The following is a 24,403-nucleotide window of genomic DNA, read 5'->3' on the forward strand; positions in this document are numbered from 1 at the left end:
TACATATAATGATTTATTTATTTGTCATATGTGTAATGTAAAGGGAAAAAAGGAAAAAAAGTAAAAAAACAAAAAAAGAAAAGGAAAATAGTAATTAAGCGGCTCAAAACATATCTGTGGTTGACCCGTGACCCGTGTGGTCAAAGTGAAAAAAAAAGGAAACGGCTGATGAGTGATGAGATGAGTCATGTAAAAATATATATATACATATCTCTCTGTCTCTGTCTCTGTCTCTGGCTTCACTTTCATAAGTTTCCCCAGTTTTCTTCGCCTCGTAGTCTTCGAGTATCTCTCTGTACCTGATCATTGATCGGTGTGCTTTGTATTCCGTTCATCTGCTAAGTTTTCTTCTCTGCTTACTTGGGTGACGGTCTCTTACTCTTCCAATTACAGAAGAAGAAGCTGCTATTTTTGGAAAGAGATCGCCTCCTGATTTTGTACTTAGTGTATCCTTAATCGAATTCGAAAACTAGGGTTTCTTCCCAGTACGTACTTTGTGGTTTTTGTTCCAAGTATTTGTATATATAAGTTATTCAAGCTGTTGGTTGATACGGTCGTCTGACTTTTCAAAGCCGCCGTTGTCGATTTTTGAATTTTCTGGGCTTTCGCGGCGGAATTGATTCGAGGTGTTCCAAGAAGTGGGCTTTTGCTCTTCTCGGTGGATGAAGTCGGAGAATCATGGATATTGACGGAGTAGACGATGCTCGTATTTTAGATCCTGAGCTCTTGCAGCTCCCTGCTTTGTCTCCTGCTCCGCTCAATGCAAGCTCTCATATTGCTGATGAACTCTTCTCCCAGTGGCTCTCACTCCCACACACTGTCAGATTGGTACCTTATCTCTCTACCCTTCCTCGCCCTCTCTTTTTTCACTGTATTCTAATATTAGCACAACGAGTATGTTCCATCACCCTGCTTTGACAGTTTCATGTTTTCTCTAGGTCAAGTCTTTGATTGATGATGCTTCATCTGGAACACCCGCCAAGAGTTATGCCAGCATCAATGTTTCTGGTGCAAGTGCTTTGCCAGCTGTGTTTCTGAGCTGCACCACTCCCCCACTTTCTCCACGCAGCTCTTCTGGTTCCCCTCGTTTCTCGAGGCAAAGGACTCCCCCTCCATCTCTCCACTCTCCTCTCTGTTCAGTCAAGGAACCAAAGCCCGAACTCATTCCTCAGGTTTGTTCTCCTTTCCCGACATGGATATAATTTTATTGCATTGGACCCGTGAATTTCAGTCTGGTGTTTGTATGTTCACTTGATTGGTCATTGAAACAGATAGCTTCGTAGGTAGATGCAGGGTACTCATTTAAACCGAGGCTACTAATTTGTAGGTAACACTGATTTGAAGGAGAAAATATCCTTCACTGTGGCATGCTAATAAGGTTACTATGGTAATCCAGTTTAACTCATTACACTTTATATTTTCTGCAGTTCTACTACCAACACGGGCGTCCCCCAGCAAGAGAATTAAAACAGCAATGTATATCCATGGTTGATCAAGTTTTTAGTAACTATATTGATGGACTACGTGTGGATGGTGATTTTTCAATTCAATTTTGTTCATTCATTTTTTTCATTCTGAGGAATATATAACGCAATCTATCTTAGCACTCTTGTTCCTCTTGCAGAATTCAAATCCATTACCAAAGAAGTCTGCAAGCTGCCTTCTTTTCTTTCTCCTGCACTTTTCAGAAAGATAGATCCCAATTGCACTGGTATAGTTACAAGGTAGCTCCATCTATGCTATTTTTTCATATGTATTTTAATAAAACTTTGTTTGTGTAGGTAAAATAGTAAGAAAAATTCGGTGCTTTCCTACAATTTCGTAGTTGGTGCTTTACTTTGTTTGCTGATTGACTAATTTTCCTCAGGGATGCATTCATCAAGTACTGGATCGATGGAAATATGTTAACTATGGACACAACCTCCCAGATATATAACATATTAAGGCAGCAAGGGTGCAAGTACCTCAAACAGGTGTTTTTGTGATTCTTCTCCTCCTTTTCTTCAACCCGTTCTGATTTATTTTCCACCAGTTTCTTCTTTATCAAACCCATTGCACCAAAGATTTTAATATTTCCTTGGTTACTTTTGGCTACAGGTAGACTTCAAACCGGTTCTTGATGAACTTCTGGCAACACATCCTGGGTTAGAATTTCTGAGGACTTCAAGCGAATTTCAAGAAAGATATGGTAGGAATCATTGATATGTGACTTATTGACTTCATGTTAAATATGTTGAAATCTACTTGATATCCTTTACTGTGCTAAATAAGACCCTCCTCGTTATGTTTGATTTATACTTGTACTAATTTAATCCTGTGTTGATTATCCAGCTGAAACTGTCATCTACAGAATATTTTACTACATCAACAGATCAGGAACTGGTTGCCTTACTCTTAGAGAGCTGAAACGCGGAAATCTTATTGCTGCCATGCAACAAATTGATGAAGAGGACGACATCAATAAAATTATTAGGTGAGTTTGTTTTCGTTTTTTATATAATTTCTAATTCAAACATTTATAAGAACTGTTCCGTTATTATTTAGAGGTAAGCCCATAGAATGTATCACATTTAGTCTACTTATCGGCTTATACATATATATATATATATATATATGTGTGGGGTTACAACAGTGCAAAAGTTGAGTTTCTGCTTATGTCTTCATATTGTTTCTGAGACAGAACTTATGCCTGATTTAACCATCCACTATCATGGTCTTTTTTGTTAAAACTTCAGGTACTTCTCCTATGAGCACTTCTACGTCATATACTGCAGATTTTGGGAACTTGATGGTGACCATGATTGCTTTATTGATAAGGATAACCTCATCAAATATGGTAATAATGCCCTTACCTACAGGATTGTTGATAGAATTTTTTCACAGGTTGGTTCCCGAAATTCTTCTTGCCATATCACCTCCTTCGAAGTTAAGTTATATAGTATGATGTAACCCTTTTTATTTGATCTCGATGCCCTTGTTTCTATGTTTTTCTTTTAGGTTCCTAGGAAGTTTACGAGCAAAGTTGAAGGGAAAATGAGTTATGAAGATTTTGTATACTTCATTCTCTCAGAGGAAGACAAGTCTTCCATGCCTAGTCTTGAATATTGGTACACATCTCTCCCCTCCATGTTGATATTTTTTTTTCCTATATGAAATATTCCCCTTGGTTTAAAATTAAATCGTAAATTTGTGTATTGTAGATACTAAAACTGAGCCAAAACCATTGGCATATGTGGACTGTCCATAAAAACTCTCTTATCCTCAGATTTTATTTACTCTTATCATTTTACAGTACTGTTTTTCCATGAACGTAGGAGCCCTGTTTATACTCAGGCGCTAACATGTTGCTCATTTTTCATGAACCTAAAACACTTCTATTGAACCTCAGATATGATATGAGTTCATAGCCTACTAGCCTAGCATGCTCATCTATCTACTACAGGGCTGAGAGTATTTCCCTTGACACTGATTGTGATTGTAATCCTTGGTGCAGGTTCAAGTGCATAGACTTGGATGGAAACGGGTTGATCACTCCAAACGAAATGCAGTTTTTTTTCGAAGAGCAGTTGCATCGCATGGAATGCATAACCCAGGAACCTGTTCTCTTCAACGATATCTTATGTCAAATAATTGACATGATTGGACCAGAGGTTAGTGGCTTTTCATAGTTGTTTGATTTTTTCTAGCTGATTTTGATGTGTTTATATGATTGAAATCATCAATTTGGTGAGTGACTTTACAGAAGGAGAACTGCATCACCCTCCAGGATCTGAAAGGGTCCAAACTTTCAGGAAACGTCTTTAATATACTCTTCAACCTTAATAAATTCATGGCGTTTGAGACACGTGACCCCTTTCTCATTCGCCAGGTACATTTGGCTTTCTTGTGGAGTGTCTATATAACTGCTTAATTGCTAACAACAGTCGGTAGTAGTTTAGATTGATGAAATTAAAACATGGCTGTAGGAACGGGAGGATCCAAATTTGACAGAATGGGATCGGTTTGCTCAGAGAGAGTATGTGAGATTGTCAATGGAGGAAGATGTAGAGGAAGTCTCAAATGGGAGTGCAGATGTATGGGATGAACCACTCGAACCTCAATTTTAGATAAAACTGCGTCTGAGCTCCTAACCACATACGTATATCCATGGACCATGATCAGAGATTTGGAGGTTACTGTTGTTTCCAGACGCTCCTGGCAGTGGAGATTCATTCATCACCAATAATTCCAAGGAGTCTGCCAATTTCATGAAAGTTTTGCATTTTTGTTTCGATTCCAGAGATTTTTCAGGTTGGGTCTCTCTCCTTCTACATAATATGGTGTCGATATTTTTAGTTGGATGGTCTTATAATGACAAAATCAAAGAAAAAATGTACAAAAATATTGAGGACTCTTTTTGAGTTTTTCTACACTTGGTAGTTGGTTTGGACTTTGGAGTTTGAATAGCTTGATTTTGAATACCACCAACTTTTGATAGCTTAAGATTTATTATTATTTTCATGACACTGACCATATTATAAAATTCTTTAGTTATTCGTTACACGTTGCCATTGTTATCTTTAAAATTTTATGTACTCCTATATACAGTAAAACCTCTATAAATTAATACTCGATAAATTAATAATCTCTATAAATTAATAAATTTCTCCGGTCCCAAGTTGGGACCAGTGTAATTTTAGATACATTTCGATAAAATAATAAGATAATAATTTTTTGAAAATCCTTTGTAAATATATGGTCCCATCAATATTATAAATTAATAATTAGGTAAAATTTTCAAAATATATGTATATATAGACAAATTATTATTTTTTAGAGTTTATTTCTAATATTTTACTATATAAAAAATTGTTAGAATTCTTTTTCAAGACATAATAATTATTTTCTTTGTTAATCATTATATAAAATACTAATTATCATGATTAAATCTTATTTTTAAATCTTTTTTTGAAAAAAACTTTCCAAATTAAGAAAATCTCTCTATAAATTAATAATTATTAATTTATCGATAAATTAAAACCTCTATAAATTAATAGATTTTCATGGTCTCAACATTATTAATTTATAGAGGTTTTACTGTAATATGGAAGGTGCAAGTCACGCGTTTTACATGCGCGTGTTTAGTTTGCATATAAAAATTACAGACATAACACGAGATAACCCTAGAAAGATCTCTTCAATCTTCATCTCTCTGGTTCGATCATTTCCGACAAAGTCAAGTGAAATGGCGTCCTTTAAGCTTATGTCTTCTTCCAATTCCGATCTCTCTCGTCGTAACTCTTCTTCTGCTTCATCTTCCCCTTCTATTAGATCATCGAACCATCTCCGACCAAATCTTCACGCCGATCAATCCAGAATCAGTTTCGCTTACGGCGGTGGCAGCGATTACACTTTCGCCTCTGATTCGAAGCCGTTAGATATGGCGATTGATCTTGGAGATCGGAACAGCGTTAACAACGGTAAGAGTGTGGACGACGTTTGGAAAGAGATTGTATCTGGAGAGCAGAGGAGGATCTTGATGAAAGAGGAGGCACAGGAAGATGTAACAATGACGCTTGAGGATTTTCTAGCGAAAGCAGCAATGGATGATGACGCAGCAAACATTGACTCAGATGGAATTGATGTGAAGATTCCGCCGGAGAGACTTAACAACGACGGTAGCTATACATTCGATTTTCCGATGATGTCTCAGCCGCAGCCGCAGCGACACAGTTCGTTTCAGATGATTGAAGGATCAATGGGTGGAGGAGGAATGAGGGGAAAAAGAGGGAGAGTGATGATGGAGGCGATGGATAAAGCTACAGCTCAGAGACAGAAGAGGATGATCAAGAACCGTGAATCTGCGGCTAGGTCCAGAGAGAGGAAGCAGGCTTATCAAGTTGAGTTAGAGACTTTGGCTGCCAAGTTGGAGGAAGAGAATGAGCAGCTTTTGAAGGAGATTGAAGAGACCACTAAAGAGAGATACAAGAAGCTTATGGAGGTTTTGATTCCAGTCGATGAGAACCCAAGGCCATCGTCTCGGTCTTTAAGCAGAAGCCATTCTTTGGAATGGTGAAGGGTGGTCACTTGCAGATTCTAGTGGTAAGACATATATATACTTTTGTATGTGGATAAATAAAACCTATGGGCTTGATTACTATATTGTAATCTATATAGTAAAGTGATGGTGATATGGTTAGTACTTAGTTTACTTTTAAATGTCTCTCAGGTATGTAATGGAGAATACATATAGCTTTTGCTGGTTTATAGATATTGTATGGACCAGACCAGAGGGATATATTCCCTTTTTTTTCTAAATGTTTCCTAATAATTTTGGTGGTGGTTGAGAAATTAGAGAGTTCTTGTTATGTTTAATTAGGCAGGAGCAGAGAGCTCTTCGTCTTGTTTATTCTCCTTGCATCGTTTTAGTAGCTCAAGTTGGCGTCGTAGATGCAAAACCTATACCAAGCAAAGAAACACGGTTAACTGATCATACTTAATGTTGAGTAGAGTCCTCGGCTTCATGAGATAATCTTCAGACTGTCATACATATTTCTTGTCATCTAACCTCTTGTTGAAGCAAAGTCGGGAGGCTAACCATGGAAATGAGCTGTTTCATTTCTTGCAAAAGTGACTGGTCCTTGATACCTGACCACATCTGCGGAGGTAAAGCCAATAGAAGAGCAGTGAACACATCATTCCCAGATGGGTAAGCTACCACCGGCATCTTCTCACCAAGACCTGATGTAACTCAAGAAAACAATAATTTCTTGGTAAGAACTTTGCACACATCTAACTTCAAACATAATTTCCTGAATGCTAGCTAAAAATATGAAGGTATCATTTGGGTTTATAAGCCACAAGCTAGCCTAATAAGTTATTCGCCGGACAGTAGACTTCAAATCTTAGAAAGGTTCAAAAATGTTCATTTTTTTTTCTATTTTTTATTATTGCATGAAGGAAGATAAAGAACAAATCTTCCAAAGAAAATAAATTAAAACGATAGTTGAGGCAATAATAAAAACGAATTAAATACACGTTTTTCAGATTTGAACCAAAAGCTACATTATATGTATCTTGAGACAAACAAATTCCAAACTTTTCATTTATATATCTATTGTCTCATTTATAGATATGATCATAAGTGGAGATCGATTGATATCATTGATCCTGTGTCGGAGATAGAACCACTCATCGATTCTGACTGCGAAGATCCACGTGCTCTTCGTGACGATCTTGAAGACCCACCACCGTTTACAGAATCTTTAGATTTTCTCCGACGAGATCTTTTAGAACCATCTTGGAGAATAGTATCATAAGATTCTTTTGATTTACGTGAAGCTTTTGGGTTTCCACTAGAATGCGAAGATCCACGTAATCTTGATGATCCTTCTTTTGTTGGCGAACGAGAACCACCTAGGTTAGTGCTTGAACGCTCTCTCGACGCTTTTGGAAGTCCGTGTGTCTCACGTGACCGCCTCGACGACTCTACACGTAAACATGCATCTACGCATTATTTCCTAGTCTATATATCCTTTTAATTTTCTTCACTGAAATTTTACTCTATCTTAATCTATATACGAATACTACGTGAAATTCATCAAGATCGATCATATTAAGTTTCCATTTTTAACTCTAAAATCCTAATAATATGGTATATATGCTTCATTTCTTAATAGCCGCAACTAATTTTTGATAGTCAAGGTATCTCTAAAAAAGAGTTACCTTCAGAAAGGCATGAAGCATCCTCCTTGATATTTCTGAGAGGCACCGATGAATATCCACCCGATAGGTTAAAATCACTCATCTACATTTTGAATAAAGTTTAGTTTAATTATGTTTATGTTATATGAAAAAGAAAAAGAAAGAGATGCAATATGTTATATATATATTTATGCATGTAAAATGAAATCATTAATTATACCCAGGTGGGTGAATTTTGATTGAGAGATCCTCCGTCCCAACCAATGTGAGCGATATGCTTTACATCTGTTGGAGTTCCTATTTGCATCTCTGGCTCTTTCTCATTTTCTGCATATGCGATTTCATCATTCACAAAGAATGTTATCTTTAAATTGGGGAAATTATTATAATTTATAAGCTAAGGAAGAGATATATATATATATATATATATATATATATATATAGTGTCTAAATATACAGAGTAACAAAATTAAAAAGGAAAATTAAATAACAACTCACCAAATATTTGAGAAATATACCTAAGACCCTTCAAGAGGTTCTTCATTTTGTAGTTGGACATATATAATGAAAGCACCACCACCAGTACTATCAGAATAAGAATATGAAATCAAAATTGAAAAGAAAACACGTAATTCTTCATTTCCGCTCGATTAAGAGCGATTGTCGATGATTTCCTTATAAGCATTGTGATTTAACATTCTACGACTTATATAACTCTTTTTTTCTTTTTTACCTTTGGTAAGAATTGGAAAAAGAAGTCGAACCGAGAAGATGCTCAGTTATGAACAAAAGGAAATAAGAAGAAGAGAATTTTAAAAGCTTATAATCATCGTTTCTGGTTTTCCAGATATTGATCTAATAACGTGACAAAGTAGGAAAAAAACAAACTTATGAGGCTAATTTTATTGTTTGTTTCTGTATTGTAATCTTAATTTGGTAAAACTGTAAAGAGAGAATCGGCAGTTGTTAGTAGAAATAACAAATTTAATCATTGGCCACTTAGCTATAATTGATACAAATAATATACAGACTAATTCATATTTAGATTCTTCTGTTTACAGAGAGAGAGAGAGAGATATCAAGTTATCAACCACTTTGTATTGACGTCATATTTTAGAAATAAGAAACCGAGATAGACTTGTTGTTATTTTTATAATTTCTTGGAGGGAAAAACTGATGTAACCCATGAGTCATGACGCTAGAAATCAATGACACAAATCGTATTTATATACTCTTTCAACTATGATATAAAAACCGAGGATGATGTATCGGCAAAAGAAAAAAAGGAAAAAGGAAAACTCTAGATGATGTTCAACTCTACAAAGTGAAATTTCCACTTTTCATATTAGAGAGAGTATTATTACGAGAATATATATCTATATATATTATTGACAAAGCTTTATATTTTTATAGGGAAATACACATGTAACATATGTAACAAGAGTACAATGCAGCCGTATGTCACGTGGACCCTGTTATATCCCACACACACCTGACCCAAGACACATATACGTATTCGTAAATACGCATATCAAATACATAATACAAATACACCACACGTGATATTACGTATTGTGTGTGCCCTGTGGTGTCTCGTTTTACAAGACGCAGCAAACAAACAACCAAAAATAGACAGACACTCAAGAAAGAAGCAAACTCCTTTCATAATTTGTCTTCTCCTTTCTGATTGTTTACCCAACACTTAAGGCACCGCCTTAGATTTTCCGACAACGTTGTTTTTCAAACTATATTGGGAAAAAGTTTGATCAGACCATAAGCTATTCATGTATATATAATATATGTGTTTGTGTAAAGAAGGAAGGGGGTAAGAGAAAAGACCTTAAAGCTGAAAACAGAGAGAGACTGAAGAGAGAAAATGGTAGGAAGAAGAGGAAGCCCTTTGTTGAGATGGAGTACCAAACACGGAAACGTCAGCCATGGCTTCTCGCAGTCTGACCTCCAAGCCCTCTCTGCCATTTGCGAGGCTATTTTGCCTCCTGTTCCACTACAGAGCTTAGATCTTGATATGAAGTTGAAGGTTTTACGCAGTGATGCACTCTTATCTTTCTTTAAGTCTTCTCCTGGGTCTCATATTCGACCAGATGAGGTCTTTTCCTCTCTCCAGTTTTCTCTCTTTATCTATCATCTCAACAAAACAAAAGGGTGAAAAAGAAAGATAACTATAATATGCATAAAAGTTTATACTAAGGTGTATATATATATCGTACTGAAAAGATAGATTTTCTTACTTTATCTTCAATGTACAAGTTTCTTTACATGTGTAAATGAAACGAGTATAAACTGATAATAACAGGTCGCAGAGCTGCTGGCGACAAAGGCAATACCAGTGACAGTTAAAGTGGTCAGAGTAGTTTTGAGAATACTTACATTCAGATTGGGGACGTTGCTGCTCTGCGGGTTAGTCTCTCTTGATAAGGAGAATTGGCCTTTTCTTCTCAAATTCTCTGATATCTCTCTTGAGAAGAGGGAGAAGGTTCTTCAGAGATGGAACACACAGTGGTATAACCCTTTAGCAAGACTCGGTTTTATGATGATCAAAGCCATCTTCTTATTCTATTACTTCACATGGGTAACGTATTCCATCTTCCTATGCATCTTTCTGTTACGAAGCCATTTGGTTTCTTTAGAGGTCATAGAAGTTTGTATGAAAATTTCCACTAGTATGAGTGTATGACTGTGAACATAAAAGGTGCAAACATGAACCACTGGTCAAATATACTTTAATCATGGTTCCATCTATACTTTTCTTTAACCAGCACGACATATGCCATATTTCTTACCTGTGTATATATATCTTTTTTTCTTACTAAATCATATGTATGAACAGACCAATGAAAATACAGAAAACCCAGCATGGGATGCAATTGGTTATAGAGTGGACATGGGTGAAAACGAGGGCATGGAACACAAGGAAAGACCTCTAGAGAAAGGGATCATCGAGACTGCTGAAGTAGATGAGATGACCATCAAGCAACGTATGATCAACAAAGGTCTTAAAGTCACAGAGGACAGAGAAAGTGACACTTACAAGATCGAGTGTGATGCAGTAATTGTGGGTTCTGGCTGTGGTGGAGGAGTTGCAGCTGCAAACCTAGCAAAGTCAGGCCTTAAGGTTGTAGTTCTCGAGAAAGGGAACTACTTTGTACCCAGAGACTACTCGGCCCTTGAGGGTCCTTCCACGTTTGAGCTGTTTGAGTCCAATAGCTTGTTGATGACTCATGATGGGAGGTTCCGGTTCATGGCAGGATCAACTGTGGGTGGTGGCTCTGTGGTAAACTGGGCAGCATCCTTAAACACACCTGATGCTATCATAGAAGAATGGTCAGTGCAGCGAGGGATTGCGATATTTTCTAGTGAGAAATATAAGGCAGCGATGGATAGAGTCTGCAAGAGGATAGGTGTCACTGAGAAAATCATCAGAGAAGGGTTTCAGAACACGATTCTGCGGAAAGGTTGCGAGAAGCTTGGTTTGGATGTGACAACAGTGCCAAGGAATTCAACAGACAAACATTATTGCGGTAGTTGCTCGTTTGGCTGCCCAACTGGAGAGAAAAGAGGGACAGATTCAACCTGGCTGGTTGATGCAGTTAACAACAATGCCGTGATCCTAACACGGTGCAAGGCTGAAAAAGTGATCTTGGCGGATAACGATGCTCACAAAAGAAAGGAGAGCGGAAGGAAAAAAAGATGTTTGGGAGTTACAGCTTCTCTATCCAACCGAACCAGAAAGAAGCTTGAGATCAATGCCAAAGTGACAATCATAGCTTGTGGCTCGCTTAAGACACCGGGGCTGTTGGCTTCGAGTGGGTTGAAGAATCCAAACATCGGGCGCGGTCTCCATATCCACCCTATCCTGATGGCTTGGGGCTACTTCCCGGAAAGAAATTCAGACTTCAAAGGAGCGGCTCATGAGGGAGAGATAATGACTTCGTTACACTATGTACATCCAATGGACTCTACCACACCTAACATCACACTAGAGACTCCTGCTATAGGACCAGGTACGTTCGCATCTCTCATCCCCTGGGTCTCTGGGTCGGACATTAAGGAGAGACTTGCCAAATACACAAGAACATCTCATATTTTTGTCATGGTGAGAGATGAAGGTGTGGGAGAGGTGAAGGGAGACATTGTCAAATACAGATTAACCAAAGCAGACGAAGAGAATCTGACCATTGGGTTAAAGCAAGCACTGCAGATCTTAGTTGCAGCAGGAGCAACGGAGGTGGGCACATATAGGAGCGATGGGCAGAGAATAAAATGTGATGGCATCAAACGTGAAGAGCTAGAGGCCTTTTTACATACAGTGAACGCGCCAGCCGGAGTTGTGTCGATGAGTAAGCATTGGACTCATTCCTTTACAGCACATCAGATGGGATGTTGCCGTATGGGTGCTTCAGAAAAGGAAGGAGCCATAGATGGAAAAGGAGAGAGCTGGGAGGCAGAAGATTTGTATGTCTGTGATGCAAGTGTTCTGCCTACAGCTCTTGGTGTTAATCCTATGATCACCGTTCAGTCCACTGCTTACTGCATATCCAATAGAATAGCCGAGTTGATGAAGAAGAAGAAGAAGGACTAAGAAATTGTTAAAAAGTTTCAATCTTTGTTGATTCGTTTACTGTAATGAATAAAGAGAAGCAGCCGTGCAGATTAGCACTTGGAAGATGCTGATATCGTTCCTTAGCAACTAAATCAAATTCAATTCAGCGGTCAAGATCAACCTCTATATAAATATAAGTATTACACAACACATCCTCTCGATTCAGGTTCTTTTAATGCTACATTAGTTGTAATCAATTCAAAAGAGATATTTACCTCGACAGTTTGCAGTTTCGATTGTCTAGTTACAGTAGCAAACGCGTCACACCACTCAAACGCAATCGGTATCTTCCACAAACTCTAAAACACAAAAGATCAAACGATCAACGGGTTTCCTCGGAAGAAAAAGTGTGTGTTCAGCGTTTATGAGATCTATAACTGGCACTGTACAAGGTCATCAATATAATTTGTTTTCCCTAAAACGATGATCTTGGATTGGTCGAAGCCGGAGTTCGAATCTCGTTAATACTGCATTCGAATCTAATATCAATCGACCAAGTTCAAATAATTGGAGCAAATTTATCAAAATTTGAGATTTTCTTTGTGGTCATGTATATTCTAATACGATTTCCGATCAAACTAATAAAACGATCTACTACGGATCCATCAACACACAAGAAAAGTTATATAATTTAGGGCAGTTCAATCTTTCTGAGTTGAGAATATTATAATCCATTGACTAATATTTCTGATATACAAAAGACGAACATCTACCTCAACAACAAACCCTAAAAATTTCTCAGTCAATTTCCGAGGAAGAAGATGAGGAGAAGAAGAGAGAGCTTTACACAGAGAGACAAGAGGATTTTTTTAAAAACATTTGAACAGAAGAAAAAAGAGAGAGAGAGAGAGAGAGAGAGAGAGAGAGAGAGAGAGAGAGAGGAACGGGAAGGTTCCGGTCTAAGGCTGTCTCGCTTGCCGGGCGACAACCCAATGATCTGTCTCCACGTGGACACCGGATTACGCCGATCACAGTTTAAGAAATCGGGCAAGCTGGGCAGGATTGACGATGCCGGGCAAGTGGGGCCCGTCTGACCGGAGAAGATTTGCAACCTCCGTGTACCTCTTCCGTTTCGGCTCACTTTCCCCAGCCGGCTCATTAATATGGCTCGGCTTCACCTTCCTGGCCTCGACTGACTGGACTCGAGCCGGGTTCCATTGCTCTCCGAAGAGTGTGCCGTTCGTGAGGAACTCGTGGCTCAGATAACCGGCTAAAATAAGCTGGTTCGAGCCGACCGGCTCGGCTACTGCGGTTGTAGATTTTCTGGAAATGGGATTAACCGGCGGCGGAGGAACAAGATTTGGCGGTGGAGGAAGCTTCTTCACGGCGATTTCCGGCGATTTTTCTGTGACGGAGGAGATGGCGCCGTCTCTTTCTTTGCGTTTATCCGCCGTTAGAACGCGACGTGGGGGAAGACGCATCGTTTTGGTGTTCATGGTGCTTCTCTATTGGATGCATGCCACGTCAGCACCCAATTAAAAAAAATGAAATATTGACTGTCGTAAAACAGTCAAATCAAAATGATCCGGGTGAAAGTGAAAAAAAAAAAAATTCAAAAGTTTCGAGATTTTTTTCTTTAATTGCGAGAGAATATAATCGGAGCGCTTAGAGAGAGAGAGGAAGAGAGAGAGAAAGGGATAATAGAACGAGAAGGGATAACAGAAAGGTCACGGGAATGGGTAGGTTACGACAATTTATAAGGGCTGGAGGCTTAGATTACCCTTCTATTTTCAGCACAATTACATGAATGCCACTCTATTTGCATTTACTGAATTGCCCTTTCGTTTGCTTTACCGTTTCTTCAATTTTGGGTTACCCATTGAACCTAAATTGACTGATTTGTCCTTTTTGTGTAAGTCTAATAAAAAAGTAGCAAGTAATAGAAAACTACAAAGAATCAAATTGATTTAAGTTTTGCTTCTTTGGCATAAAGTTTTACTGAGTACGAGAGAATTTTTTTTAAACCCATTAAAAGTAAGCTTCAGAATCCAACCAATCCTTGTAAAGTCATACAACTAAAAATATATCAAAATATTTGTATATTATATGAATATACTAAGAATGAACCTCTTATTTCCATCATATTTTCGCTACAAAAGCAACCATAACTAAGTTTGATCAGTATTTTATGAGATTCTGAAGTCAAAAAGACTATTATGTGATTTATCATTTTTATTTATTTATCAATCAAACATCTGTGTGGATTCATGATTTATACCATATAATTATTTTAAATAATACAATCATTTATAATTTTGCACTAATCTTAATTTTTTTCCTTATTCAGTGATTTTGTCATTTTTATAATTGTACATCGTGGAGTTGGAAAAAATAAATCTAAAAAGATCAAACCACATGCATCTTTCATCAAACAGTTCTTGCAACGTTTGTGAGTGCAGAACAAGATGGACAAATAAATATAACTATTTAACTTTTAGTTACTTTTTTTCAATTGCCATAAAATTTCCTTTTTCTATATGTGGCCATATGTAAATGCAGAACACGCTAAAACTGTTAGGGAGAAATAAAATTGATTCAGGTTTAGACTTTTTCCTCGTTTACTTTTTAGTTATTTATTTAGCACCTAAACATTATAAAATTTCAACGATGGCGAGAAACCGATTTCAAGAAGCGACCAATTTAAGACAAAAACTCATGTAGTTTAATGGTAATGGTTGATAAAACTATTCATTGACATTTTAAATGACAATTATTAATCCCTTGTCAACAGGTTTTGCAATTCATCTTAGTTTCAATAAAGAAAAGTTATTAACATCACAATAATATATTTAAAACCCATAATAAATCAGTTAAGGAGTAAAAATTTTGTACTTTAGATTTATTTGAAATTACTATGTTAATCATATACTATATAATTAATCTATTTCTTATGAGATTGTGAAAACTGATGTGTCTTTGGATAGTTTGGCATTAAGTTTGCCACCTTTCATCCAATAGACTGAAAGAATACTGCAAAGTTTAAGCAAAAAACAAGAAAAAACAAATGAATGCATGTCTACTATTTTAAAAAGGGAGGCAAATATGGAAAAAATAAAAGGACCAAATTTGAGAGGGACCATAAAATTGACTAACATTTAATTTCGATATATAAAGTATTAACTCTCTTATAAAAAGTTCAAAACTCATGTTCAACCAAACCATCAAACCACCTAATTATGCTTTATTCCCTCTCTCTCTACCAATTGCTTATCAAAAACGTAAAATCCATATAAAGTAAAAAAATTTCCTTTTTATTTTTTACTATTTTACTTTTAACTTGTTATGAGGTATGGTAAGAATTAAGCAACAACATACTCAGAAGTCAGAATTGTTCTGTATCTCTCTCTATTGAAACGGAAGAGAACAAATCGCACTTGAAGTTAAAAAAAAAGAAAAAAAAAACTCTTTCAATATAGGTTTACTACTTTCGCCGTTAAGATCAAAGTAACTGCACTCTTGTTGACCCAATATATCATATGCTCGTGATAGAAAAAAAATCACTAAAGAATACCTTTGCGTGAGAAATATAGAGAGCAATGAGAACTGACTGTTTTGAACCTTTTATTTTTTTTTCCTTTTAGTGGAAGAGGAATGCAAACGAAGGAATCAGTCATTTTGCTGTAACAAAGTTTCAAATGAGAAAAAAACAAAATTGGTTAAAGTTTGTTGTTTTGTGTGAAATCGAATAGATGAAAAAAGAGTTGGAGTGTGAGAAAAAAAGATAAGTAATGTGACCTCAACGAGGAAATTTATATGTACTGGAGCAGCATATTAGCAGATGTGTTCCTCAATCTACAACTTTGTCCTAAGTGAACATCCCCGAAACTGTATCTGTATATTTCGTTTCACAATATAATTACAGCAACCAAATCAGTAAATTACAGATTTCAAAATAATAGATAAGATAAGAAACTTTTAATGGGAAGAGGAGAGTGAAACCTGTATTCACAGTATTCTTGCCAAGCACAACAGGCTTTCCCATAATCCCAGTAGCAATCCGCATCTCTAAGTGGCCCACGCTTGGCTGCAACATGGTATTTACATTTCCACCCAGAAGCAATAGGAACTAATAGAAGAGCAATATTTTTTTTTTACCTTTGGTGACAAATTTGGACTTCGCACCAGGCTGAATGTCATGCCACATCTGAAGCCATAACTCCCGCATCAGGACTGGAGATCTAACGATATTCCTGTGATTTGCTGCACAACAAATAATTACCAAAAAGTCAAAAACCAATGCAAGATTCTCTGAGAGCACCTTTCATATGTTTGTTACTCACTCTTATCAAGCTCCCAGACAGCAGTTCTCTTTCCTGGAATGCTTTCAGAGTCTTCATAAAAGGTTATGTACTTAACCCTTGGTGCTTTTGTCATGTTTGCTATGATGTCAGACCCATGCTCATGTTCAACATTTAGCTCCACATGTACATCACTTCCATCGTGTTCTGGCTGTTGATGTTATTTTCATAACCCAATGAGAATCTCTTTTCACAATATATGAGTTCTTGAGATGTACAGAGATGCATGATTTTTAGAAAGGACAAATTGGTGACTCAACATACAACCAGAAAATTGCACTCAAAATTCAATGTATATAAGGTTAAAAACTAAAAAAAGTACCTGGGGAGCCATTGTTATGTTAACTTTAGGTCCAAGCCAATTCTTGCACCAAGAGAGTGAATGATAAGGTACCTATCAGAGATCAATTTCATAATCAGTAAAAGTGGCGGAGTCAGTGGCAGTGTACTAGAAAACATTGCAAGCAGTGTTCCAGACGCAAATATTGTATTAGTCATCAGTAGTTTTACAACACAGTATTTTGAAACCCAACTTCTGCGCTTACCGTCTCATCCCCAGTTATAGGTCCAGCATTCCCATCAACCAGAGTTCCAGACCTGCAGATATTGCAGCAAGAAGATATGAACAGGTCTACAGCTACTTCAACAAAATGTTTTAAAGGACCACTACTCCTAAGCAACCAAATTTCAGAAGTGGTATTTATTTGATATAAGGTCATGTTTAATGCAAAAGTATTACACCTCTGTCTACTTTAAGCCACTAACCATCCACTAAGCTCAAAAGGAATTATAAAAAGTACTTAAGTTCTTTAATAATTTGCTTATGCAAATGAGATAACATGCCACTAGACTGATACAGAAGACACTGCAATCCTGTTTTAACTTCTGCCATCGTGGAAATTTACCTTGACACAAGGGAACCTTCAGTTTCGTAAATGACATCAGTGATGATCCAATTATCAGGATAAGGTTTCCCACTTGGGGCAAAGTAATAACCAACCTACCATAGAGAGTATCATACATTTGATTTCTTTAACGCTTTAAAACATAAGATGCAAGGGAGATGATAAATACGGGGAATGCATCATACCTCTGTCTTTAAATGAGCACCATATATGCAAAATACATTTTTTATAGGTGGTCTCTCCCAAGGGGTAAGAGGATTAAAAACAGGGTCATCATGATACAACCTGCAAAGTACACTTACCATGTTATATATAATTTTATTTTGAAGTTTAGCAAAGATTTGTAAAACAATTAGTCCCTGCCAGAGTCAGAACAAACTAGATACGTACTTCTTTAACTGGTGTAACATTCTCTTGCTATCTGGGTCGTAGTCTTCAATTGCTTTGAAAAGAGTCCCATCTGCTAGTTCCCGGGCTGTGAAAGACAATAGTGTGGGAAGGCCACATTCCATGCTGGTCATGTTGGCTAGAGCTGTTTCTGTAACTGATGGATAGAAATCAAAGGTACGGAATATAAGAGTGAACATCTAGTTAGGTGACATTCTTGGTGTACTTTTTGTTGGTGTTACAGATGCATACACAGAATCTTACCACTAGTGGAAGGAATTTCAATGTTAATGATATTCGTCGGCCAGCCAGAATATTTCGATTGATATTCCTCGTCATCACAGTGGTATGCACGCTTATCTTTCTTTGCGGCACCACCAGAAAAATGTGTCCAGAATGTGTTATCACCCTTGCAGTTCTTTGAAAATGGCATAAGCCACAACGAAGAGGCAAAAGAATTGGACAACAATCGAGCAGTTCCCTGAAGCCTTGCCAACAAAAAACATGAGAAGCGCATGTCAATATGTCGTTTCTGAAAATTAAGTCAGTGTACACGTGGTTCGGCTGGATTAGCAAATGCAGCTGACAGGTATACCATCCACAATATGGTCTGACACTAGCTACTTTAAGATCTACAGATACTATATCGAGCACAGCAGTTCAATTAACAAAACTAACACTTTCAAAGGTAAAATTCATTGAAATATACGACCTGGTGATAATCAACTACGTAATACTAAAAAGAAGTCAGAGGTCACCTCAGAAACAGGAAGGCCAAATGTTACACCAGAGAGAGTCGATTTAATTGCCTCAACTGAACCAAGAAGAGGAGCTCCTAAATCAACAAATCAGGTATTGAGCTCAATACCATAGGTCACAACATAACTCCCCAAATAAGAGAAAAATGAAAATGGCAACTTGAGGATATTTGGCCTGTACCAACAGCAAAATAAGCATGTATATGCTGATCAAGCCACTCCAAGTAATGTTTTGGTGCAATTTCTAGCCTCAGCCATTCGAGAAAGTATCTGAACACATTATTACCCATTGAATGGGCAAATACTATAGAAGGTCCTCCACGGAGCTTAAAAGCAGTTTCAAAGGTCAACCTGCAAAAGAAGAAGACCAGATGTCTTTGCTTATCTAACATCGGAAAAAGGAAAGGAAAATATATAACGACTTAAGCCTGATGGGGACTAACTTGAGCTTGTGAAAGTAAAGGTCACGCTCTTCCAATTTGGTTGGTGACAATCTCCAGTCGTATGGAACAGCGACAATTGCATTAGCTTCTATTCCAAATTCAACACACCACTTAAGCCACTCTTTCCAGACAGTAGAAAGAGGACCTGAACAACAACCAATTGATTTACTTAGCCATGTTATCACAACAAAATGAGCCATATTATCAGAGCAAAATGATTTTCCAGCTTCAAAAAAACTCGAAAGAAAGAAGAAAAAGTCAAACGTACCTGTTATGTAACCTGGATCCAATTCTGTGATCGCTGAAAGACCACTGTCAGGCCGTGATTTACACTCGGGATGGTCCGTTTGATTATAAGGATCTAGCACCATACACTTAAACCAGCAGTTGACAGCAGAAAGAAGCTGTAAACCATCCATCACGTAAATCAGTAATCAACAACCAAATGAATCAGTAATCACATTATGCTTGTAGAACGTTTGGCCGACTCCACGATTGGCAATTCCTATAACCAGAAATATGACCTAACATTTGCTAATTACTATGGAGCACTCTTCTCCTTGATCAGTTTGCAGATTTAGTTGAACAAAAAAGAAGAAGCGAAGACTAATTTCATATTCCTCGTGCAACATTCAGTGAACCAAAAGCGATGGAAACAAACTCGCGGAGTCGGCTGTTTTCTATGACTATAATCTCAGATTAAGAAATATCAACAAGAGGCGTCAATGTTGACAAATTAATGAATCAGTAAGAGAGATGAGACATGCTTCATTGCGATACATCACTTGGAATTCATCAAGAAGGAACTCGACCGACACAATAGGGAGCGAGAATCAAACAACGGGAAAGAAGATCACGTACCTTAGTAGTGTCTAGCCACACGAGGTCGAGCGGATTGAAGTCCAACGGAGTGTATGGACAGTCAAGGATCGACCACGCTCGCAACTGCGTCGATGCGAATCCCGGAATGATTATACCCGACAGTTTCGAGTAGTCGCCGTGAAACTCGGTCTCATCCTCCACCGCAGCTCGGCCGCCACAAATCAAGAAAAAAACGGCGATGACGGTGAAACAAGCCGTTACCGATTTCAAATTCGCTCCCATCGTTCGCGATGTCTCTAACTACTACTCATTCCATCGCCAGAGTTTAGGAGGAAAAGTAAGAGAGAGGAGAGAGCGTGTGTTGCTGTTGGGGGACCTTGGAGGTAGAGTTGAAAAGTTTTTGGAAGCGTCACACTTTCCAAATATACCCCTAAGACAAAAACCTTCGGCACCATCTAGAGGGTTACTCGCCTACTCCTTAATATCACGACGTAACTAACAAATGGGCTTTATTGGGCCTTTGAAATTGAAAATTAAAAATATTTCAAAATTTCGTAACAAACGAGCGGGCGTTTTTAATCACATTTTCTCCCGCTTAATCAAAGCAGAGATCCCCGCCATTTGATATCTATCGTACACGTGTCCCAATATTCTCAAAGTAAATAGCAATCGCATGGAGACGAAACGAGGAAGCGTCTTACTCCTCTCTTTCTCTTGGGCATCAATATCTTTTTCGATCTGGTATTCGTACACTAATGGCGGATTTTACCAACATGCTGATGAATCCATGGGTTCTTCATCTCCAGAAGCTCGAGCTCGAGCTCAAGTGCCCTCTATGGTTCGTCTTCCTTCTTTTTGTTCCTTGATTGTTTTTGTTCAATTAGTAGTGATATGTTTCATGGTGTTCTTGGAATCGTAAATTTCAATTACATATCTGCAGCTTGAAATTGCTTAATCGACCGGTGTTGCTTCCCTGTGACCACGTTTTCTGCGAGTAAGATTATCTACAACCCTCTGTTACTCTTTACCAATTAAGTACATATTTGATTTCAATTAGGTTCTGATACTTCTGGAAACGATTTGACAGTTCATGTGTACAAAAATCTTCGAAAGTTGAATCAAGCTGTGCTGTGTGCAAATCTAAATATCCCAAAAAGGGTTAGTCCATTTAATGTTCGTATATTAATTTGTCTCTCTCTTTGAAGATTCGTGTTGAGACAGTGTAAGTTTTACTCTCACGTGCAGATCGGAGAAATCTCCATTTCATGGAAAGTGTTATAAGCATATACAGAAGCTTGAATACAGCTGTTAGTGTTCATCTCCCACAATTACTGATTCAGAATGATTGCAACTACAAGAGCGATGCACCGAACAATTCCAACAGCCCAAAAGACGATGGATCTGAAGATTCTGAGATGACTGACAAGGAGGCAAGCAAGCTCAATCGTGGTAGTGACTCCTCTAGTCATGATGGTTCTCCTCTTGCAACCTCAGAAGATAGACCTAAGCATCAGCATTGGACTGCAGAGAAGTTGCGTGATCATCTCCCATTATATGAGTTAGAATCAGAGAATGACGCTGGCAATCACGTAAGAGCATATATATATATAATGATCATTTTTATTCATCTGGCAACATTTACTGATGCATATATTGATATTTTTTACCTTGCTATATAGACACCGGAAAGTCATAAAGGACAAGCTGCAAAAAGTCCGAGTGACATTATCTCTTCTGTGCAGCCTAGCAATGCTGCAAGGAAGCGGATTTGTAGTGATTCTTTTGTCCATGAAAGCAATCCGAATTCAAAGACTCAGGATAGGACTTTGCTGCGGTTGATGGAGAGCCTCCGGTCAGATGATCCCACTGATTATGTAAAAGTACAGAAACATCAGGTGCATTCTCGTCTTGTTTCACAAGCTGACCATTATGATTCATCAGTTCAGTTCATGAATTATGATGCAAACTATGGGGTTTTAAGTTTTGTATAGTGAATCTGTTTTCCTTTGTCCTGTCTTTGAGATCAACTTATAAATGTGTATTGATCTTTTATCTCCAGCAATTATCCGAACGTCATGCAGAACAAGACACAAAAAGGAAACGTGACATTACTGCTTCTGAAGCATTGGAAAATCATCTGAAAGTCCCCAAGAGAGAGAAAAACCTGATGCAGAAAGCTGCTGATATTGACTGCAATGATAACTGCTCTGCAAACTCTGATGATCAGCAAACTGGGAAAACCTCAAAGGCATCATATTTTACATCACCTGTAATTTCAGATCAACCATCATCCAACATAACCATATGTGGCTTCTGCCAATCTGCTAGGGTATCTGAGGTAAAACTGAGCTTTCTTTGGCATATCCTCGGCTAAAAACTGAGCTTTCTTTGACATATCCTCAGCTAACAACTGAGTTTCTTATTTCTGATGTATTACTCAATTGGGCTGAATCAATATTTTTAGGCCACTGGAGAAATGCTGCATTACTCCAAGGGAAAACCAGTGGTTGGAGATGACATCTTCCGCTCCAATGTTATCCATGTCCACAGTGCATGTATCGAATGGTATACATAATAAAACCCACAACTTATAGTTGCTCATCTTTGATTCTGCAAGTCCATGTGCATAAAATATGGCTAGGCTGTTAAACCCTTGTGCATTATAAAATTACTAAAAGCAGTTGAATAAATGTTCAGGGCACCGCAAGTTTATTATGAAGGTGACACAGTGAAGAACCTGAAAGCAGAACTGGCAAGGGGAATGAAAATCAAGTGCACTAAATGTAGTCTGAAAGGGGCTGCCTTAGGCTGCTATGTCAAGTCGTGCCGGCGAAGCTACCATGTTCCATGTGCAAGGGAGATTTCCAGATGCCGTTGGGATTATGTATGTTTTGCCACATTCTCATTTGCACATAAGAATTACTAACCAAAGTTCCAATCGTAATGTGAGATTGATTTCTTGGTCCTTACAGGAAGACTTTCTTCTACTTTGTCCGGCTCATTCTTCTGTCAAATTCCCTAACGAGAAGTCTGGACATCGTGTATCCAGAGCTGAAACCTCGCCAAAAACGTATAAATCATTTTCAGCATATAATGTTAAAACTTACAGTATGGCATTATTCTTCTTATAATAGCAACTAATAAATATCATTACCTCTCTCCCTCAGGTATCCTAATGAGCTATGTTCTTTGGAAAAAACACCAGCTATCACAAAAGACCTTGTTCTCTGTGGATCAGCACTCTCTAAGAGTGATAAGGTCAGTACAAAGTTTCTCTTACAAAAAGCAAAAAACTCTGTTTGTGGATTTACCAGTTTTGCTAAAGAAAAAGACTAATTTTATCATTGCATTGCTATTCCCCAGATCCTCATGGAAAGTTTAGCTGTTAAATTCAATGCAACTATATCAAGGTACTGGAACCCAACTGTTACACATGTAATTGCTTCTACAGACGAAAAAGGAGCTTGCATAAGAACTTTGAAGGTTCTTATGGGTATTCTTAATGGAAAATGGATTATCAATGCAGATTGTAAGTTAGTTTACCCACTCAGGAGTTTTCATGATCTTTACCTTTTACCATTAAGAAGTCTTCATCTTTACCTGTATCAACCGCAATTGTTTCTAGGGATGAAAACAAGCCTTGAAGCTTCTCTGCCTGTTGATGAAGAACCATTTGAGATTCATATTGATACTCAAGGATGTCAAGATGGACCGAAAGCTGCAAGACTTGGAGTAGCAAGTAATGTAAGTAAAAAAAAAAAAACCAAAACAAGTTTGAAAGTGCTTTGTTCGGGATATCTCACTCTTTACTTTCTTTGTCGAGCAGAAACCAAAACTCTTTGATGGCTTGAAGTTCTATTTCTTTGGCGAATTCAACAAAGGATACAAAGAAGACCTTCAGAATCTAGTCAATGTCGCTGGTGGTAGAGTCTTGAACACAGAGGATGAGCTTGGTGCAGAAAGCAGCAACAATGCCAATGACCCAAAATTACCGATTGTGGTTTACAACATTGATCCTCCACTTGGATGTGCCTTAGGTGAAGAAGTCACCATTATTTGGCAACGAGCTAATGACGCAGAGGCTTTAGCTAGCCAAACTGGGTCTCGGATCGTTGGTCACACGTGGCTTTTGGAGTCCATTGCTGGTTACAAGTTACACCCTGTGATAAGCTAACTTAAGAGCAATAGACAAAAGACATGTTTCAGTTTCACCATATATATACGATTGTTTTCATCTTGTATTCTAAATTATTGTAAGATAACAAAACAGATTCGAATTGGTAAGCAAATAAATTGAATTGTTGGCTTGACCAGATTTGGACTGCAAACAGAAGAGACGAGTGAGTTAGGTTTGTAGCAAAATCCTTTAAAATCTAGGAATTGTGTCCACAAGAAAGTTAACATAAAGAATCTCGAAACTATAACTTTATAAAAATCAAAATTTGGAAAACTTACCGATTGATGACAAATAGTAATAAATGTTTTT

General features: G+C 37.7%; 8 protein-coding genes and 1 long non-coding RNA gene across 16 annotated transcripts; 4 read left to right on the forward strand and 5 right to left on the reverse strand.

Moving 5' to 3' along the window:
* The first annotated feature begins 230 nt into the window (after positions 1-230).
* Positions 231-4,500, forward strand: LOC17897452 (probable serine/threonine protein phosphatase 2A regulatory subunit B''epsilon). 5 transcript variants are annotated; one of them, XM_023789460.1, is made up of 12 exons: positions 231-828; positions 939-1,172; positions 1,428-1,533; positions 1,625-1,724; positions 1,868-1,973; positions 2,098-2,188; positions 2,332-2,473; positions 2,736-2,883; positions 2,998-3,107; positions 3,494-3,650; positions 3,743-3,868; positions 3,966-4,500. In XM_023789460.1, the coding sequence occupies exons 1-12, from the start codon at positions 679-681 to the stop codon at positions 4,104-4,106; spliced, it is 1,611 nt and encodes a 536-aa protein (XP_023645228.1). In that variant the 5' UTR covers positions 231-678; the 3' UTR covers positions 4,107-4,500. The 5 variants fall into 5 exon arrangements, with proteins under 5 accessions (XP_023645228.1, XP_023645229.1, XP_023645231.1 ...); XM_023789461.1 differs by lacking the exon at positions 231-828 and adding an exon at positions 1,272-1,327 and having other exon boundaries at positions 1,078-1,172; XM_023789463.1 differs by lacking the exon at positions 231-828 and adding an exon at positions 1,272-1,323 and having other exon boundaries at positions 1,078-1,172.
* A 614-nt stretch (positions 4,501-5,114) lies between these two features.
* On the forward strand, positions 5,115-6,283 carry LOC17897635 (G-box-binding factor 4). Its single transcript, XM_006304503.2, has one exon. It carries the CDS (start codon positions 5,225-5,227, stop codon positions 6,053-6,055), a length of 831 nt encoding a protein of 276 aa, XP_006304565.1. The 5' UTR covers positions 5,115-5,224; the 3' UTR covers positions 6,056-6,283.
* A 48-nt stretch (positions 6,284-6,331) lies between these two features.
* On the reverse strand, positions 6,332-6,746 carry LOC111832558 (glutathione gamma-glutamylcysteinyltransferase 2). Its single transcript, XM_023789647.1, has 2 exons — positions 6,548-6,746; positions 6,332-6,438 (listed from the first exon to the last, which is right to left on the reverse strand). The coding sequence occupies exons 1-2, from the start codon at positions 6,704-6,706 to the stop codon at positions 6,355-6,357; spliced, it is 243 nt and encodes an 80-aa protein (XP_023645415.1). The 5' UTR covers positions 6,707-6,746; the 3' UTR covers positions 6,332-6,354.
* Positions 6,747-7,116: 370 nt separating this feature from the next.
* LOC17897987 (CRIB domain-containing protein RIC8) lies at positions 7,117-8,008 on the reverse strand. Its single transcript, XM_023789648.1, has 3 exons — positions 7,904-8,008; positions 7,705-7,786; positions 7,117-7,467 (listed from the first exon to the last, which is right to left on the reverse strand). Exons 1-3 carry the CDS (start codon positions 7,988-7,990, stop codon positions 7,118-7,120), a joined length of 519 nt encoding a protein of 172 aa, XP_023645416.1. The 5' UTR covers positions 7,991-8,008; the 3' UTR covers position 7,117.
* Positions 8,009-9,058: 1,050 nt separating this feature from the next.
* Positions 9,059-9,614, reverse strand: LOC111832557. Its single transcript, XR_002835461.1, has 2 exons — positions 9,523-9,614; positions 9,059-9,428 (listed from the first exon to the last, which is right to left on the reverse strand). It is a non-coding gene; the product is annotated as an uncharacterized LOC111832557 (long non-coding RNA).
* LOC17897478 (long-chain-alcohol oxidase FAO1) lies at positions 9,523-12,283 on the forward strand. Its single transcript, XM_006306415.2, has 3 exons — positions 9,523-9,790; positions 9,998-10,273; positions 10,532-12,283. The coding sequence occupies exons 1-3, from the start codon at positions 9,560-9,562 to the stop codon at positions 12,281-12,283; spliced, it is 2,259 nt and encodes a 752-aa protein (XP_006306477.1). The 5' UTR covers positions 9,523-9,559.
* On the reverse strand, positions 10,217-13,966 carry LOC17897869. Of its 3 annotated transcripts, none has more exons than XR_002835460.1 (3): positions 13,018-13,966; positions 12,520-12,603; positions 10,217-10,303 (listed from the first exon to the last, which is right to left on the reverse strand). XR_002835460.1 is itself a non-coding variant. In XM_006304578.2 (1 exon), the coding sequence occupies exon 1, from the start codon at positions 13,738-13,740 to the stop codon at positions 13,273-13,275; it is 468 nt and encodes a 155-aa protein (XP_006304640.1). In that variant the 5' UTR covers positions 13,741-13,966; the 3' UTR covers positions 12,956-13,272. The 3 variants fall into 3 exon arrangements, 1 of the variants encoding a protein (XP_006304640.1); XR_002835459.1 differs by lacking the exon at positions 10,217-10,303 and adding an exon at positions 12,140-12,231; XM_006304578.2 differs by lacking the exons at positions 10,217-10,303; positions 12,520-12,603 and having other exon boundaries at positions 12,956-13,966.
* Positions 13,967-15,532: 1,566 nt separating this feature from the next.
* LOC17897162 (phospholipid--sterol O-acyltransferase) lies at positions 15,533-20,316 on the reverse strand. Of its 2 annotated transcripts, none has more exons than XM_023789763.1 (16): positions 19,957-20,316; positions 19,364-19,499; positions 19,096-19,240; positions 18,834-19,003; positions 18,653-18,729; positions 18,159-18,375; positions 17,898-18,045; positions 17,693-17,792; positions 17,508-17,602; positions 17,148-17,199; positions 16,925-16,996; positions 16,585-16,753; positions 16,400-16,504; positions 16,244-16,328; positions 16,040-16,135; positions 15,533-15,922 (listed from the first exon to the last, which is right to left on the reverse strand). In XM_023789763.1, the coding sequence occupies exons 1-15, from the start codon at positions 20,197-20,199 to the stop codon at positions 16,054-16,056; spliced, it is 1,896 nt and encodes a 631-aa protein (XP_023645531.1). In that variant the 5' UTR covers positions 20,200-20,316; the 3' UTR covers positions 15,533-15,922; positions 16,040-16,053. The 2 variants fall into 2 exon arrangements, with proteins under 2 accessions (XP_023645531.1, XP_023645530.1); XM_023789762.1 differs by having other exon boundaries at positions 17,898-18,051; positions 19,957-20,315.
* A 303-nt stretch (positions 20,317-20,619) lies between these two features.
* On the forward strand, positions 20,620-24,230 carry LOC17898472 (BRCA1-associated RING domain protein 1). The gene is made up of 13 exons (XM_023789602.1): positions 20,620-20,755; positions 20,858-20,911; positions 21,005-21,075; positions 21,163-21,506; positions 21,597-21,812; positions 21,977-22,255; positions 22,382-22,482; positions 22,615-22,801; positions 22,890-22,987; positions 23,085-23,175; positions 23,281-23,446; positions 23,543-23,661; positions 23,744-24,230. The coding sequence occupies exons 1-13, from the start codon at positions 20,673-20,675 to the stop codon at positions 24,089-24,091; spliced, it is 2,157 nt and encodes a 718-aa protein (XP_023645370.1). The 5' UTR covers positions 20,620-20,672; the 3' UTR covers positions 24,092-24,230.
* Positions 24,231-24,403: the final 173 nt, after the last annotated feature.

This window comes from Capsella rubella, unplaced genomic scaffold (genome assembly GCF_000375325.1).
Source record: "Capsella rubella cultivar Monte Gargano unplaced genomic scaffold, Caprub1_0 scaffold_1, whole genome shotgun sequence".
In the NCBI taxonomy this organism is placed as follows: Eukaryota; Viridiplantae; Streptophyta; class Magnoliopsida; order Brassicales; family Brassicaceae; genus Capsella; species Capsella rubella.